The sequence below is a fragment of the Lycium ferocissimum genome, chromosome 4 (genome assembly GCF_029784015.1).
Source record: "Lycium ferocissimum isolate CSIRO_LF1 chromosome 4, AGI_CSIRO_Lferr_CH_V1, whole genome shotgun sequence".
NCBI lineage: Eukaryota > Viridiplantae > Streptophyta > Magnoliopsida > Solanales > Solanaceae > Lycium > Lycium ferocissimum.
Genome location: NC_081345.1, coordinates 22,240,006 through 22,259,131, shown reverse-complemented (window position 1 = coordinate 22,259,131; position 19,126 = coordinate 22,240,006). Strand labels below are relative to the sequence as shown.

The window sequence follows — 19,126 nt, the reverse complement described above, 5'->3', positions numbered from 1 at the left end:
ATTATTTCATAATATTTAGAACTTGAAAATCTATTGAAATTTTGGTTATTAAATGTATCCTTATTTGGATTATGTACTTTAAATTTAGGACTTAAGAATAAATTAAAAGTTTGCCTTACATAAATCGTTAAAAAGGCCAATTAAACATTAATAAAAAATTCGTATACATTCTTTGAAGTATTATGGCAATTGGCAAGTGACATCCTAATGGTACTCCAATTGTATTCTAGATAAATAACATAACTTTTTAATACTATATCTATGAGCAATATTTTTGAAGAACAGTTTTTTTTTTAACATTCAATATTATTTTACATAATTTATTCTTTTTGTATAAATTGATTGATTTATTGACACGTACGCTAAAACTAGTTTAAGGCATAAAAGGAGACTTTTGAATCTTGTGGTCGTGTTGTAATGTACTAAACTGTCCTTTGAATCTTGCAGTTTTAAACTTGTCATATAGGATGTTTGAATTTCCAGAATTTCCAACTTACTAAATATAGAAAAATACACTCTTTTTGGACATAACAAAAGGAAAAGTAATATGGAGGAATACTATTTACTTAAAAAAATAAAGTAGGCAACCTGTTTCAACAAAATAACACAAATTATTGATACAACATTAATCCTTTACATTGTTAGTGCATGTAAGTTAAATTCTTATACACACGTTTTTTCTTTCTCCTTTTTCATTCTAAAAGTAGTACTCCTAAATAGTAGGTTTTTTTTTTTTTTCCTCACTCTAGAAGACCCATATATAAAACTCTCACTGATAAAAGACGATTTCACACTTATAATTCGAACATGAAATCTCTACTTAAGAATGGAAGAGTACTTAGCACACCACCACAATCTTTATTATAGTTGGTCTCCTAATTAGTTTCCAAACTCTAACCAGGAGTATTATTCTCAAAAAAACAGAACAAAAGCATCACCATGATCATTGTTATTCCTTTTTCACCATATGATTATTTCTATTTTAGGTTATTAAACCCACAAAGCTCCTGCAGTTTTGAGTTTAGGTTTTAAGGCCCCTTGTAGATGAAGACTCATCACCTCACTTTCTCCACCCACCATTTGGCCACCAATGAACACTGCCGGAACCGTTGGATTGCAGCCAAGTGTCGAAAGCGCCGCCTCTATCTCACGGCCACGTTGCATCTCATCGAGCTCGTAAACCGTCGTGTTAACGCCAAGGTCCGAGAAGAGAGACTTAATGGAGAAGCTCATGCAACAACAACTCTTGCTGAATATAACTACTGGCTTTTCAGCTACCATTTTGCTTACTCTCTCCATTAATTTGTTGTGAATTTCAACTAGTAGAAATGTAAATAAGTGTTGTTTTAGCTAGCTTTGGAGATTGGTGGTTTTTGTTGAGATACTTTGAGTTTTAAGGTGAGGAGAAATGGAGACATATATATAGACTTCCGTGACTCTACATGATTGGAGAAAGCATCCCAAAAGAAGCTACTACAAATTAGATTTTTTTTATTCTACTACGTTGGATGTCAATGCAAAAGTAAACTTTTAGCTAGGTAATGTGTGAATATAGTCCTTAGAATCTGAAGAGAAGAAATTAACAATATAAAGAGACTTTATGTGGTATTTCGGGTTCTTTTATAAATATAAAGATTTCTTATTAAAAAAATCATAAATATAATTTGTACAGTACTATTTTCTTATAAAAAGCTACAAATTGACTCTCATAATAGGATAACGTAACAAGGGGCGGCTTGACCCCTGGGCCACTAACGCCATTGCCGTAGGCCCCAAAATATATAAGCCCCCATATATTATATACATTTGAGATTTTATTTTAAATATTCCATCAAAATTTAAATGAATATTATGCTTATTATTAATGACAAGTAGTACCCAATTTAGATCAACTATTTATTGCCAGCTTCGTCAACAATCATTGTCATTGTAAAAGTTTACTCACATTCGATTTTTACACCAAATTAATGAACACGTGAACATGCCTTTACAGTCTGTAATTTACTAAAATCAAATTTGGCTTTACTTGAGGACTTAAATATGATAAATTACTCTAGTTTGGTATAAATACCAGGAAGTTTTATTCTTAAACTATTTTATGTTTCATTACTCATATTCACTTTTCAGATTGAATTTATTATCATCTTACAACGGATTTTGTACCTGCTTTTAGCTAATTAGCTCCATATTAATGTTTTATACTCAATTTTGAACGGAAAGTTCCAGACGAAATTGTATAATTAGAAAATAATACTCTGCTCAATATATTCTATCAAAAAAAATATATTACTTATAAGAAGTTGATTATAACAAAATGTATTAATTAGAATCTTTGCATTTATAAGGTTAAAAGATAAAAAAGTCAAATATATAATTTTGAGGTCTAAAACTAAGATTTCGCTTTAGGCCCCCTAATCCATTGAGACTCCTCCTAACGTAACTCGACGCCTCATGCATAAGAATTTATCAACCCAAAACCTTTATACATCATTTAAGAGCCGTTATACAACCCATGAGCGGGGACAAGAGTATATCAAGTTGGAGTAAACTTTATCAAATCCATTTCGGTTCACTATTCCATAGAGATTTTAGCAACATGACATAATTGTTGTCCCTTATGGGACATCCAATATCTGAAAAATAGAAGTGGTTAAACATGCATGCTTTTCATTATAATAAAGACATATATTTCACAAGTATTATACTCTATGTTCTGATGATGGTGCCTATTATGAATATTTCTTTAGCGTCGGCCTTTTTTTCTGTTTTAGGCAAATAAATTAACACCGTCAGAAGATATATATATTTGGATTGTGGTTGCAGAATCTCGTGAGAGCATTTGTTTCAGCTGATGCATATACATTGGCACCACATGGGGGAAAAAGTTTCATGATGCGCGATAATGATTCTTATCTCATAACTATCAACGATTGTGATGGGTATTGGGTACGAATATAAGTACTACTCCATGGTTTCTTCGAAATTTCAGGTTTGAGCCTTAAGAATGAGATTTTATTGCCTTTGATATGGAGCGTGTTATTCTCAAAATAGAATTTTAACCAAAATAAAAGTAAGTGCCAACTGCCGGATGAGAAACTAAGAAAAGATTCTTATCTTATACTGAAAAAAAAAAGGACGTGTCGTTGTACGGCTTTTCTCGTTGATGATAGTTCAGTCATTTCTTGTTATCACTGCTATTGCTAGACATGAAATCTAAGGAAATATGGAAGAAGCTAGGTGTATAGAGAATCAAGTCGGATAAGGAAAAATCTTGATATAAATTCCCAATTGTAGAAAGTGACTTTCTTGTATCAATGAATGTTGATGTATCAATCAAGTAGGAATTAAGCATCTGATGAGTTGGATTGGATTTATCCAATGGGGAACTTTCTGTGGTCCAATAAACAAATATTCGACATTTCACTCAACTAAGCAGAAAGGCAAATTAAAGGCGAGGAGAATCAGGATATAGAATTTTGCAATGACTTATTGATAAGAGCAGTGGGTACAGTCAATAACATGTGGAAAAAAACACTAATTCAACAATGGATTTAACAGTATAGGAGTATATAATAAGACATAAGTCATGCAAGATATGTAATTGCTTAACTGCTAATAGGCGAACACTATTTTTTTTAGGCTTAATGCATTTGCCCCCGAACTTGTCCCTTTTTTCCATTTTGACATCTTAACTAAGTGTTGTTCCTATTGAACCTCTGAACTCGTCCTCAAGTGTGTCTATCAAACACAATCTTGACTTACATAGTATTCTATTTTCAATGTAGCAACAAGCTAATATATATTCTAATTTAATTATGCCATCTTTTAGCTAAGATTAGCAGCAATTGAGAGGGGAAAAAAGAGTAAGCTCTTAATTAATTTGTTATGAAAGAGCAAAACCAACAAACCGACACTCTCTCGACCTATTGAATAGCTTACCACACGTCTAAAATATTACTTCACCTTCATTACCACAATTTAATTTTTGCTTCTAATAAAAATCAGATTTAGAGGGTTTGATAGATACACTTGAGGACGAGTTCAAGGGTTCAATAGGAACAATACTTAGTTGAGGTGCCAAAATGGAAAAAAAGACAAGTTTAGGGGGCTTGTAAAAAGCAAAATAGTAGGGAACAAGAGATGAGGTCCACAGGTATTATCATCGTCTGAGTTTTTCCACAAATTCTTATATCCATATACAAAAGAAATGACATAGGATTATCCTATGTGCTACATTTTCTTAGCAACTCAAATTTATGTTTTATAGAATTTCGATGGCATATCAAAAAGGAATGATCATTTTAGTCGAGCTAATCAAATTGAATAATAAAATATTTTACACGATTCTACTAGTCATTGAGTATTTATAGTTACTGTATTTTGGTTGAACCTAAGTCAAATTTAACTACTACACATTCAACACCATTCTACTAGTCATTAGCTTGTTAGCCACCATCTCCGTCCCTATTATTTGTTTTAAGGTTTTTACATACTCACTAAGAAAATCATTTAATAGCATCAATCAGTTTAAGTATTATTTCACTAAGTTACGATTTATATCTCCTCAAATTAGACCATACTGTACTACTCTCCTTAGACTTTAGATCATTAATTTGGAGCAAGGATAGATTTTTTTTTTCCCAATAACTAATGCTCCCTTGATTTACCAAGGGTGCGCACTGTGCAGTGTAGGCACTTATTTTGGACCAAACTTAATTAAAAGCTAAAAAAACATTTAAAATGGACCGGAGATAGTACTCCGGTAGAAACCTTAACTTCTGTACTAGTCATGAACGTTTGTTGCTAATTTGATACTAGACAATATCATTGCTATTGCTATATTTTTCGTTTTTTTAATGAGATTTTCAAGTAAGCTGGAAAGGCTACTCTGAAAATACTTCATCATGAGTTCAAAAAGTCGAATCACTTTTATCAGGCCATTTCTCACACATTCGAATCTAAGTCATGTTGATCCTAACTTAAAAAAATTGTTCCCTTGTCTTATACGATATGCTCATGGTTCTGATGAGTTATGTCCTACTAAAGGGCCACATTAACTAAATTTTGGCTACAAACTGCCTATAAATGGCCCCAGTACATCTCAAAGGTCGGAGTTTACTTGCTGCTTGCTCGCGATAAAGTTTCATATCAATCTACAAAATATTCCCTGAACTTTAGAAAGGCAGATGAATTTATCTAGTTAAAAAGATTTGAGTAGATATTGATTCAACAACTGTTTACGTTGGCAAACATGCATTAGAAAGCTAGAAACAATTTTTTTGGTTCACGCTTTGAATTTTTAGAGGGAGAGTAAGATTTACGGATTAGATTAATGGAATAATAAGAAACGATATATTTAGATGGTGCGTCTTGAAGATTTTTAAGAAAGTCAACGAACTCATAATATGATATGCTAAACACGGGTGTCAATGGCACGGTTCGGGTGGTTATTTTATAAAATTTATACCATACCTATTTTTCGGTTATTTTATTTAGTATAACCAAAAATAGACTTTTCGAAACCGTCCCGTCATCTCGGTTTTTCTTCGGTATCGATACGGTTCGGTTAATTTTTGGTGTTTTTTTAAAAGCAAAAACTTCATGTAAAAGTCACTAGTAAAAGTTAGAATACGATACTCTGGTTGAACTTTGACCAAAAACTCTCTAGACATTTTTACTGTTTAAAAGGTGATAAATCAAGAAAACATGAAAGACGACAAGAAAGAGATTGATCTCACTATTTTACGATAGTATAAAATAATGTTAAGCAAAGACAAAACATATAGTTTGAATCACACAAGTGAGAAGAAATCAATCAAGATGAGACTCAAGAACTGAGTTTACTAAGATTGAGTATCCAATAGGAGAAATATAATTAAAATCATACAAGAGGAAAGAAATCTAATATCTTGTATTTTGCTATCCAAAATCGTTCGAATACCTTATAACTTAGATGTTACTAATCGAAATCCTAGTCCTAGAACTAATTTAGTTTTAATATATAGAAGTAGTATAATAGGTTTCAGTGTTAGGACCTTGGGCGTTAATTATGTTGACAGCTCATAGTTGTTTCCAACACCCCAGGCAAAAGGCAAAAATTCTAATATTTTATTATTTTTAAACTTAATATATAAAATATATTTACCTAGAAATATATTCTGTACAGTTCGGTATTTTTTCGGTTTATTTTTATAAAATAAAAACCAACCTAATTATTCGGTACGATTATAAATTTATATAAAAACCGTCAGTTTTCTTAAAGAAAACCTAAAAATCGATTCGGCACGGTTAAGTCGGTTTTTTAAAAACTATTGACACCCCTAAATTGCCAACGAAAGAAAAATACAATATGATAGAAGGAAAATATAGAAAAGGGACAATAAAGGGGTTAAGTCATCAGGTTATGGTAGCTTACTGGAATAATTTTGTACAAATTTTACTATTTGAAGATAGACAAGTAAGGGGGGAAATGAAAAGGAGCTAAAGAAATGTCTTCATTTCCTATAGAAAAATGCAACAAACAAAAGCCCTGATCATTTGCTTATCCTATTTCAGACAACACTCATTTCAATGATTTATTTTGACTTTGGCCAAAAGTGATTCTGACCGTTTTCTGGTACGGAAGATATTGTAAGTAGTTGGATGAAAATACCTATTCCTTGTAGTGAATGAATATTCCTTGTAGTGAATGAATAGGATTCTTTCACACTTAATTAGAGATTTTGAGTTCGGGTACTGGGAGTGGAAGAAATCTTGATAGCTAGCTTGAGAACGCTTCACCCTCTAATGGGTCCCTTTCATGCAAGCTTCAAAACAGCAGCTATGGTCCCGCAAAAAGTGTAATATGCCTAATATTAATTCAGTCTCCGTACCTTACATTTTTGGCAGAGATGGGTGGATAGTCTCCTCGCATTTTTGACAGAGATGGGTGGATAGTCTCCTCTGATTGTCATGTCAGTCCTGGTAAATTTTTCACTTCATATGTGCGACCAAACCAGTGTTACCAGACCGTTAAAAACAACTAGAATTTTTTTTGTTCTGGAAATAGTAGGCGTATATATAACACAAAAGCACACAGATTGTGCAAAAGTTACATCCCAAAAAGTAAAACAAAAAAACCAGTGTATCCCTGACTGTCTATGTATTGCTTCTATGAACTCTAGCAGGGATTATAAACAACAAATTGTGAAGAATATCTCAGTTAGGAATGTAGCAGTACAGCTCTGGGAGTTGGGACTAGCCCCAATGGACTTGCATTTTTACGTCTGACTAACAAATTACAAACTAAATACCTATCCTTCTTCCACCAGTCAGATAACATCCTGGACAGAAAATCTCAATGCCCTTGAGTCAATAATTGCCAGGGAAAAGAGATGAGAGCATCAAATGACGTTCTGGATAAAATACCAGATGATTAGATCACTAAAAATAACCTTTCCTTCCATTTGGAGGTCCCAGCCAGTCAGCTTACCTCCTCATCTCTCTACTCATTTCTACTCTCACTTTCTCCTCTTTCCCTGGAAAAAGGAACAAATGATGGTTATACACAAACGTGGAACTCATAAACAGTACTGTAACCGGAATAAGAAGAAACTAAAAGAAGAAATACTTACTGAGCCGACATAGTCATCCATTGACAATTGCTTCCGCTTCTTCAGAGCAGAAGGGCTTTCAGCTGCCTGTCTAGCCAAAGTGCGCTTTGATGGGGTAGTGTTCTGTCGAAATAAAATAAAAAATTAACATCAATCTTATTTGCCTCCAAGAAATGAGTCAAGAGGTTGCTATTTAACCTTAGCGAGCTTCTTTTCTTTGCGTGCCTGCCTCTCCCTCTCATCAAATTCTTGATTTTCCCTCTCAATTAACCGAATAAGTGCATCGCATCTTCTGGCAAGTTCTTGAGTGGTACGAGACTTCACAAACCAATCAAACCGAAACAAGGGTGATGTGCGAAATGCAGCCTTCAGCTCATCCCAATTTCCATAGCCAAGCTTGTGAACCATACATATCTGTAGAATTAACCAAGATAACCATTAGACCTGGCAACGGATAAAATCCTAAAAGTTCACCCCACAATTTCAGTCCACTCACCATGAAACGATCACACTCCTCGTTATACAGCTTCCCTTTGTTCTGACCATACTGGATCTTCAATTCCAACCATGGATTTTTGTATCGATCCAGTTTCTTACCAATTGCTTTCATAATCTCATCTCGCCGTGAAATTCTAGCCTCTCCTCTTTCAATGTTCTTAATAATCCTATCATAATCTGCAAGCATTATATCCATTAAACTAAACTACAATTCTCCAAACACGCTCAAAATGTAAGCAAATATTAACTCGTAAATAATTATAATTATTTAAAAGCCTAGTTTTGCATCATCAATTACCGGGCATATTTGTACAAGGCTGCTCTATCTAATAAACTAAAGAAAATAAATATTACAAACAAACCTTTTAATTACCCCACCCCCAAATCAAAATTACAGCTCTGTAGTCTCAGTCGTCCTAAACAGTGTTCCACAAATTTCAACTCTATAAAATAATAGAACAAAACAGTTGCATGCTCTATGTAATGCAAGTTCTCTTTTTCAATGGTGTTTGGATTGGATAACTTTTTCAAAAATCAAAACAAAACCAAGTTAGTTGGTTTCCAAATCATTTTTTGGATTTCGGAAACCAAAGATAACAAAAATAACCCGTTTCAAAGGAAACCTTGTCTTCCTCAACTGCCCACAAACTTATCAACACTATCACTTCGAACCCCCCTTTTTAAGAAAATTACCCTTTCATTATGACCAATATACTTTTCATCCATTCAATCATCTTATGCTATTGTCTCAAGGTGTAAAATTGCAATTTACCTTTTGGTTAGTTCGAGTTTTTATATTAGCACCAAGGGTGTGGCCTAGTGGTCAATGAAATAGAAGGAGAATCATAAAGTCCCAGGTTCAAAACTCATCAGAGGCCAGAAGCCACTAGGCGATTTCTTTCCATATGTCTAAGCCTTGGTGGGCAGAGTTACACGGTACCTGTGTTGGTGGGAGGTAGCAGGTATCCGGTGGAATAGTCGAGGTGCGTGCAAGTAGGTCCGGACACCGCCGTCACCCAAAAGGAAAATTCTGGTTATTATATTGCTACGGTACAATGCATTTTTTTAGTCTAATGCATGCAATTCTAATGAATTGCAACAATATTCATATTGGAGACGGAATTAATTTTGTGGCAGCCAGTGCTAGTTTTACAACACAAATTATAATATTATATGGAGCATTGTTAGCTTTCTGTTTGCCGAAAAATTACAATCCAAAACTTCATTCTGTTTCTAGAAAACTGCCATCACACACATCAATATTTCAAAAAAGATCTCCAAAACTCCAGAAACTCTTTTTTTTAAAAGGTACGATTTATTTTAAAAGTTACCGAGATGGTACAAAAGACTGCATCATAAGCAGTCAACACCTACAACATACACCAGAAACTGTTTTGAAAGAACAAAATCAGAAACTGTCCAAACGCCATTAGAAAACCAAAAAGTAGCACGTTCTCTCGCATGTTCCATATACTCGTAACACTAATCATCATCCAATCTTAACAAATATGTCATGTAAAATGTGGACATTGCTTTTATTCCCCTTTGATCCCCTTTTGTTGGAGCTATTGCTCTTTTGGTGACTCGAACCACGACCCTGGGTTGTAGGTGGGGGGTGCTAATCATCTGAGCAACCCCTCTTGTCGTGGACATTGAATTTAAAAAGAAGGGTGTAGCCAATAGTTGTTCCTTTAATCACAAATTAACTCATCAACACTTACCATTTAGTTCTTTGTATCTTGCTTTGAAAACTTGCGCATATCTTTCAACCTCCTCCTCTGTTTTCCCTTCCATTTCAGCAGAAATACTTTTTAAGTCATTGCGACCATACTTCTCACAAGCCCTGATAAAGGTATTGAAGTCTCTTCTACTCCACATTGAAAACCCCTAGATATCAAAACTTGTCAACCTCCAACTATAATAACTATAATAAAGGTAATTATAAGCGCAGGATGAGTTAGTAGATACACTTACCTCTTCCAATAGTTGATCCTTTTCTTCCTGCTCTTCAGCAGTTAAAGGCTCTCCTGCATCTATATACATGAGACAAATTGAGAACATACTCAGAAGAGGCAGACCTTAATTTTTTCCCATTTAGAAGTGGGAAAAAAAAAAATTGAAGCTGCTTTAAATGGTTAAAAAAGATACCTTCAGGTTCTTCCACCTCTATACTGTCTTTAACCTGATTCTTCTGGTGTGTTTGCTGGAATAAGTAACAACTTTATAAGCCAACAAAAAAGCACATGAAAGGTAGCAGGGAAAACTTGAGATATCCAAAGCTTAACCAACCATAAGATAGCGCACTTCCTTCTCGTACAACTCACTCAGTCTCTGCGTATTGAAGAACTGAAAGTCGTGCCTACAAATGGTAAGGATAACCAGAACTGTGGTTAGGGGAAAATGTAATCAGGTTGCAAGATGCATATGCTCGCAGAACCTTCATTTTGAAATGCTAATACATATGGCCCATCAGTATCAGGAGAGAACAAAAGTAGTACGCAAATTAAAAAAAGTGCAAACACGGACTTACAGCTGCGGCATCCGAGGAATCCGAGGCTCTTTAGGTCTTGCAGGGCCACTTTGACGCATGGTTTGCTTGAAGTATTCAGACTCTGAATAACTATAACGCAAAGGAGAGTCATGTTTTAACTGATCGTAAACTAAGTTTCAGTACATAAAAGGTAAAATTCAGCAACATAAGAAGCATACTTGCGCTTCCTTTCTCTTTTTGGAGGTTCTACCCAATTGTCGCTGACAATTTTCTTGAAATCCACCTTGTTTTCGTCCTTTATTGACACAATGCAAAGGCAAGTTAAACATACAGAAAAAGTAGCTACCAAGCAAGGAGTCACCAGAAAACTGAACAAGTAAGCAATGTTACCTTCTCATCATCAAAGTCGTACAATTCAGCAGCTGCACAAAGTCGGCAATCTATAGTTAAAGAAGCACAAAATTACAAGAGCAAACAGAAATGATAAGGAAGCAAAGCGCATACTGTCGTCCATCTTAAACTTGATAGCATCCTCTGTAAACTTCTTCATCTTGGCATCAAGTTCAGCTGTTGCCTCTTCTCCTTTAGCTATTATTCTATCTATATCCTCATCAGTAATGGTGCTATCTTTAGCACTGAAAACCATTTCAGCACCAAACCGCACCATTTGCAGTAGCTCATCCTTGTTAACAGCTGTATTATGCATCACATGATACTAACAGTCAGTGATTTCATATGCATCTCAAAAGTTATCAAGAGGAAGAATTTGTATGCAAAAATAACTTCACCTTTTTGCTCAGCTAGCCGCCCCTGCTGGATAACCAATGCATCAAGTGCAAGCTTCTTGTAAGCCCTTTCAATCACCTTTTCCTCAATGGTATACTGCATGAATAATTGAAAAGCATATTTCACCACATCACCACAAGATCCCAAAGCAGCATCTTTTCAGTGCATTAGAACATTAGGGAAAGAAATCGAACCTCAGTGCAGAAGCGGAATACTTGGACTTCCTTCTTCTGGCCAATCCTATGGGCCCGGTCCTGAGCCTGCAAATCAACCTGTGGATTCCTGCAATTTCATTAATGCAAAGATGAGATTCAGATAGCATCTTGTTTTCTAGGTTGACAAACCTATAATGTAGAAGATCCTCACCAGTCACTATCATAAAGAATAACAATATCTGCTGTAGCAAGATTAATACCAAGACCACCAGCTCTGGTTGACAATAAGAAGGCAAATTTTTCACTCCCTGGTTTGTTAAAAGTTTCAATAGAAGCATCACGATCCTCGCCACCAGTATTTCCATCAATCCGACAATATTGGTGACCTCGGTACAGCAAGTAGTCTTCAAGGATGTCCAATAGCCTAGTCATCTGAATTAGAAAATCAGAAGAACTGGTTAAATCCGAAACTGAATATCCAGAAAGCTGTTGAAACTTCAGAGAGGTGCAAAAAACGAAATAATTAGCGGGTGAAACCTGTGAAAATATTAAAACCCTTGAGCCACGTTCCTTCAATTTAGGAAGCAACTTATCTAAAAGAACCATTTTCCCTGCATCAAGTCACGTGAATGATAAGGTATGTAAAAAGCTGCTGCAGAAAATGGCAATTAGACACTCCAACAACCCAGATGCATTCAAAGATATCAAAATATTACCCGCATTTTCTACGAGATGCTCTCCTGTTGTGTATGGAGGTCCTGGCTCAGCACCTTGGAAAAGATACGGATGATTACAGCATTTTCTTAGCTGCATTGCTATATTGAGAAGACGCTTGCGCTCCCCTCCAGAATTGACAACCTCAAGATCTTTCTGTAGCAGAGCCTTGTAGTACTGCTTCTGCATCTGGGACATACCAACCTTAAGAATTGTTTCTTTTTTGGGAGGCAGACCTTTCTCCACATCAGACTTCAGCCTCCTAAGAAGGAAAGGACGGAGGACCTGACCAAGCAGCCAAAGTTGAAAACTCAGTTTAGGTTTATAAGGCTTTTCCCTCAAAGTTCAAAGACAGAAAGATCATAGAGTAACTATTGTTCTCTGTTCATCCCAGTGTTTAGGATGGCTAGAGGTGAGGCATGGCGACAGGGGCTTGCCTCACGCCTCATGGCGCGGCGTGGCGTGCGCCTTTTAGAAGCGAGGCGAGAATTAACACAAAAAATTAAAATACTAAATATGCATATATAAATACCCAAAAACTCAACAAAATACTAGCAAATATTTCAATTGAAAAACTAAAGTAGATAGTTGATACTAAAGTCTAAAAGTCTCCAACTACATAGTTTATACAACAATAAAAGGCAAAATTTCATATAACTTAAATGAATAACAATACTGAAATGGAAAAAAAAATTGCCAGAACTGGGTCACCGGACAGCTGCCGGAAAAGTCAGATCTGCCTGAAAAAGGCTAATCTGCTGCAGCGGCTGCCGGAAAGAAAGAAGAAGGAAAGAGACGCAGCTTACCTGAAAGTGGAAGATGGAAACGCAGCTCTGTTTTGTGAAAGTGAAAGTGAAACACAGCTCTGTTTTGTTCTCTTTATTCTGTTTTATTTTAAGTCAGCCACCTTTTTTTTTTTAAAAAAAAAAATTAAAAGGCGTCGCCACAGCTCGCCATTCTCGCCATCATCTCGCCTTTTAGAAAACGCCACGCCTTCGCTGTTCCTGGCGATGAAGGCTTGCCTCGCCACGCCTCACGCCAAAAGGCGTAAGGCGAGCGCCTTCCTAAACACTGGTTCATCCCTTCAACCATAACCTTGTCCTATACTTTTTTTTTGGGTGAGGGGGAGGGGGCAGTGGCGGAGCCAGGATTTTCACTAAGGGATCCAAATATAAACAGCTAAACATACGAAGAAGTCAAGGGGATTCTACATCTACAATATATACATAAAAATAATTTTGTCCTCGTATATACAGTGTAATTATTCAACAAAGGGGATTCAGATGATACTGCTTGGTCCCAATTATAGAAACTACTACTAGAAAGCAACACACCTTATGAAGCTGCTGGACCACCTCCTGCTGGTCACTCTCACCAGAAATCTGGAACCACTCATCAAAAGTCTCAGCTGAGCTAAAGATCTCAGGCAGCAGAAAGTTCAGTAGTGCCCAGAGTTCATGAAGATTATTCTGTGTAATATCATATAATTCAAACATCAATTAGGCTGAAAGAGCAGACATAGAAATGCACATCAAAGACTATCAAGATAAAAAGCTCATTGACATTGCAGCAAAGATGCAAAAAATGGATCGGGAAGTAATTTATAAAAATAGTAAATAAAGCTTGACTAGCAGAAAATCAAGGTGCAAACATATTAATCGGGTTATATTATCAGCATTAATTGGAAAATAGTTTCAGTATTCTTTGGTAGGAGCAGTATTTGAAATCTGAAAGGTTGGGGTAGCATTGTATCATATTAGTTTGAAAATTTTAGATAAGTAATTTGCATTCCCAGAAATTGGAGTAAAAGATGCAAAATAAAAAGGTCAAGTAAATCGAGAATTACTGCCTACATACAAGGAAAATAGTATAAGCATCACCTGAAGTGGTGTCCCCGTGATAAGTAATCTATAATTAGTGTTGTAGAGCCTCATTGTTTTTGAAAGAAGAGAATTTTCATTCTTGATCCTATGTGCCTCATCAATTATGATGTAACGCCAACTGAAGCGCCGTAAGGCGGACTTCTCTTTGATAACCATCTCAAAGCTTGTAACACACACATCAAACTTCCCTGCAACAAGTAACTCCTCACGTATGTATCTCTGTAAATAAGAAAACATCAGAATAGTCTGAACAAGCAATACAATGTGCAAAAGAGGAAAGAAAAAGAGCCCATATAAGTTGTTGCTTACCCTTTCATCAGGATTTCCAAGGAACTTAACAGCACGTAAAACAGGACAGAAACGTTTGATTTCGTTCATCCAATTGCCAAGCGTGGATTTTGGAGCAACAACCATGTGAGGACCAGTTATTCCTCTAAATTCGTGTAGGTAGCCCAGCAAGGAGATGGTTTGCAACGTCTTACCAAGACCCTACGCAATAATAAGAAGATTAAATGGTGATGCTTCTCCTTAAGGTCATAATTGCAAAATGTAGGAAGAATGGATCATCTCATTACAGTTGGCATATGACCATACTAACCATTTCATCAGCAAGTATTCCATTTATTCCATTCTCATACAGTCGAATTAGCCAGTTCAAACCAGCAAGTTGATAATCCCTCATCTTCCCTTGAATACCTGACAAAATATTTATGATGTAATATTTGGATGCTTAAAGAAGAATGAAATGAAGGAATTAACAGAGAAAATTTGGCTGAGATAGAAGCATTTATCCAATGCATTTCTAACTTCAACTGTTTAATACGATGTTATTTTCCCAAATACGCTCATATTTACAGCTTTGAGCAGGGCTAGCATGCTTCAGATAAAAGAAGTATTGGAAAATTCACTAAGTGTGACCCTACAAGCTTGGTTTTCTTTAGAATTCAGTTAGCTTGGTTTTCTTTAGAATTCAGTTTCCCAATCGATGCTCGATAACGCTAAGGTACATAGAGGACTTGATAAATCTCCACACCTCTAAGCCCCACTTATTTCCTCAGCCACCTTATATAGAATAAACTGCTAACAAAAACAGCGTGAATGCTTCCTAGATAGCACTTGCAATGAGGACTACAGTTTCTGTTGTAGCCATCCATCACTAACTCACACGTTTAACTAAACACTATCACTTGTAACGAGAACTTGACTAAAGAGCCTTGAACAGAGCTACTAAAACTATAGACCTCACAGGATGATAAATTGAATAAGTAACTTCTTTTTAAGTAGGACCTATGCCTCAGCCTTCTCAAGATGGACCTCCCAGTTTAGTAACAACTTCATAAAACACAGTTTAATAACAAGAACATATGACAAATACACTTGCATCAAAATATATCTTACAGGAGGGTTGTGCCACTAGTCGTGTATTCCCAGAAAGTTCATCTTCTTCATCTTTGAGATACTCTTCATCTTCTTCCTCTTCAGTTACCTTTGAGGCATGACGACCCCTGGAGAAAGAAAAGGTCATCAAATTAGCCCATAACGAATCCATATACAGAAGTACCTCCGGTTAGTGGCAGAAATTTTCCCCTTTATATGACACGACATAAAGCATATTGTGTGAAGCACGTGTAGACAAATAATCATCTGAAATAACATGCTACCCTCCAAATTTAAAACCAAGTTGTATATGACTGTTACTTCAGGGCTTCAGAATATAACTTATCTTTTTATGTTAAGGAAAGTTTTTTTATTCGATATTCACAGTACAACGCCAGGAAGTGCAGAACATGTAGAAAAAAGGAATCAAGCCCCCTATTTTAGATGAGGAGTCAATGAAGCCCGTCAATGAGTCAGCATCATTTACATCGAGAAAAGGAAACAACTTAACAAACAAGCAAACAAAATGAAAGTCCCCACCAAATTACACAAATAGGAATGCACATTGTGTTGATTTCACGTTGTGAAAGCACTTGCACATAAACTCCCAGTAATAGGTAAAGAAGATGGCATTCTATTGTAAGGAAGAATCAAACAGATAGACCTAAAAGACTTAATATCTTTTTCTTCTTGCTTGAACCTCAGTTCCATATCACTCACTCCATGCACCTTAACATAAACAATCGAATAACAAATAAATTCTAGCTGCTTAGCCAAAAGGCATTGCCCGAAGTATTTAAGTTCTATAAGTCTCCGGAATCACAATATCTGCCTGAGATTCAGAAAACTAACAAATAAAGGCTCAAACAAAGTTGCTCATACCTTCCTTTTGTCTTCTTTTGAGCGGTGGACTGCTCACCTTTGGCAAAATGCGCAAATAACTCAGTTTGCTGCAAGAGATACTTCAATCGCCCCTGTCCCTTGGTATTCTGCCACATATACATCAGCATTCAGTACCACCTTTATGATTAATTAAAACGAAAGAAAAAGGCCACCAACAAGTATTGTCACTGAGATACCATGTCAGCCTCAATGGCAGCATTCTGTGAATCCAACATTTCTTGTATTTTCTGCTTCTTGATCCTCTGCATCTCTTTCAACCTCGCCTTTTCGCGCTTTGAAATTTCATTGGCTGCAACCTCTTCCTACAGGTAGTAAGTACAGCAGAACTTGTGACTTAACATGAAAGCTGCTAGAAGCATCAGTTAATCCGTCATATCCTGTTGTTTGAGAAACAATCTTCTATGTTGGATTTTTTATTGCTTTTTCTGTCAAATCGCCCATTATCCTACTACACACATGGTTACCAGATACGAGACTCAAAATCTCGTGCTGAAGAGTGTGGAGGTTCGAGTCCTCTTCAAGGAATAATATTGAGAATTGAACATAGTTTTGGTTTGCTAAGTAATTTAATAAGGAAATTGCTCAGTGTTTCACTTTAATATGCCAGAAAATATGAGTTAAACCACGAGGAAGAGATCCCATTCCAATAACGAAATCCATATTAACTTTACTTCCCCTTGATTTCAATAGCTCCTCCTAGAACGTAACGTGCACGCATACTTGAAAACATAACTTCAGTCTAAATGACTAAAAAAAGGCCACGTGTCAATTTCAAGCTAGTTAAATTCAGCTAATGTGAATCGTCACTATCCACTTCGCTTCGCTTGGACCTATTTCATTCCAATATTCAATAATTTAGGTTCTCTAATACTAGAGGTTCTCTACATTTTCCATTGATATACATATCTCTAACTAAGCTAAAAAGACTTCTAGCAATCACTGGACCAAATGTAAGCACACCAACATGGTAAGCATTAACTCCAACCGATTGCTAAACCCTAGCTTGGCCAATTTGGCCACGCATTAACAAAATGAGACACGTTATAAGGCATTATTTCGGCACAACCACCAAAACCTGGGGGACAGCTACCCTAATATTAGAATCACCATAACAAATCTAGCAAACACATGAGATCTGCCCCATTACTGCGTCGAACAACCAATTACTCATCAAATTCTCAGAAACCCTAGATAAAATTAACAATTCAGTTTTTTTTTTTTTTTTTTTTAATTTTGTTTTTCATAACAGTGGTGTCCAAACACACACTAATTCATCATCAGGTCCTATATAACCCTACCAAAGTTTAAACAGACCACAAATAGAAAGAATTCACGTAGCAATACTCTTAAGTAACTCAATAAGGAAATTTCTCAGTGTTTCACTGTAACATGCCAGACGAAATATGAATTAAACCGCGAGGAGGAGCTCCCATTCCAATGGCGAAATCCATATTAACTTTAGTTCCACTAATTTCAAAAGCTCCTCCCAGAACGGGCACGCATGCTTGAAAACACAACTTCAATCTAAATGACTAAAACCCCTAGCATGGCCTATTTGGCCACGCATTAGCGAAATGAGACATGTTATTAGGCATTAATTTGGCAAAACCACCTAAACCTGAGTACAGAAACCCTAATATCAGAATAACCAATAACAACTCTAACAAACACATGAGATCTGCCCCATTACTATGTCGAACAACAATTACTCATCAAAAACATGGGAACCCCTAGATGAAATCAACAATTAGGTACTTCTTTATTTTCCTTTTCTCATAACAGTAGTGTCCGTTAAACAGATCACAAATAGAATGAATTAACATTAAATTACCTCATTGTCCTCATCATCTTGGTCTGCCACATCGGTAGCACCGTCGTCGTCCTCTTCATCGTCGTCCTCAGCAATCCTGGCAACAGCTTCAAGTTCCTCTTCATCTTCGACGTCATTAACCTGATCCTGTACTTGCTCCTCCTCAGAACTATCTGATGGAGACTCGTCCGATGATGATCTGGCTCTCGACTGTTTCCCCATGGCTAGGGTTGGGTTTCTCAGTAAATGGAACTTGCCGACTAACTAGCGAGTCGTTACTTGTTAGGTTTGGGAATATTTACTTAGCTTGCTAGACGAAAAGAACAAATGTAGATGTTAAAATGTTGTTAATATATGATGTAATGTGCCCATGAAATGAGAATTCCCGCCACTTGCTGGTATTGGATGGAATCCCGTTAGGTCTTGGAGATTTGTACCAATAGAATGATTTTTTTTTTTTTCACAAAATAGGATTATTTGAGATTAGTCGGTTACTATTTAGCTTTTGTACACTGGACGTTTTGCATAAATTTCTTTTGATTGATGATATACACTAATGGAAGAATGTAGAAAATTTGGGCTTATTTTCTCAAGTTTTGTTGAACTGTCAAAATTTTGTTATTGTTGAATTGGTTGTATGTTTCACTGAATGGGCAAATCTAGCGTGTGTTGTTCAATTGTACATAAACTTTATTGAATGATCAAAAGTCCGTGTTATCGAATTGGTCATGAGTTTTGCCGGATGGATGAATCATGCTTGTTTTGTTTAATTGTTCATTCTATCGTTTTTTAAAAGTTTAGTTTATTGGAGAACATCTATCTATAATTTATAAAATGGTAAAGGTATTTAATTCAAGCCATTTTTTTGCGCGGAGTGCCCTTCTTTTGGGGTGGTCTTTAAATTTTTATTGTGGTCC

The 19,126-nt window shown here is 36.0% G+C and overlaps 2 protein-coding genes across 2 annotated transcripts; both read right to left on the bottom strand.

Annotated features, from left to right (window-relative positions):
- Window positions 1–591: 591 nt before the first annotated feature.
- Window positions 592–1,441, bottom strand: LOC132051843 (monothiol glutaredoxin-S3-like). Its single transcript, XM_059443090.1, has one exon. The coding sequence runs from the start codon at window positions 1,297–1,299 to the stop codon at window positions 991–993; it is 309 nt and encodes a 102-aa protein (XP_059299073.1). The 5' UTR covers window positions 1,300–1,441; the 3' UTR covers window positions 592–990.
- A 5,683-nt stretch (window positions 1,442–7,124) lies between these two features.
- On the bottom strand, window positions 7,125–18,693 carry LOC132051842 (ISWI chromatin-remodeling complex ATPase CHR11). Its single transcript, XM_059443088.1, has 25 exons — window positions 18,231–18,693; window positions 16,576–16,701; window positions 16,379–16,485; window positions 15,518–15,624; window positions 14,718–14,815; window positions 14,429–14,608; window positions 14,117–14,338; window positions 13,571–13,705; window positions 12,239–12,521; window positions 12,060–12,133; window positions 11,734–11,954; window positions 11,562–11,649; window positions 11,370–11,463; window positions 11,086–11,274; window positions 10,972–11,003; window positions 10,800–10,876; window positions 10,621–10,710; window positions 10,380–10,449; window positions 10,239–10,293; window positions 10,065–10,123; window positions 9,812–9,977; window positions 8,089–8,267; window positions 7,791–8,006; window positions 7,614–7,715; window positions 7,125–7,517 (listed from the first exon to the last, which is right to left on the bottom strand). Exons 1-25 carry the CDS (start codon window positions 18,429–18,431, stop codon window positions 7,500–7,502), a joined length of 3,189 nt encoding a protein of 1,062 aa, XP_059299071.1. The 5' UTR covers window positions 18,432–18,693; the 3' UTR covers window positions 7,125–7,499.
- Between the last annotated feature and the right edge of the window lie 433 nt (window positions 18,694–19,126).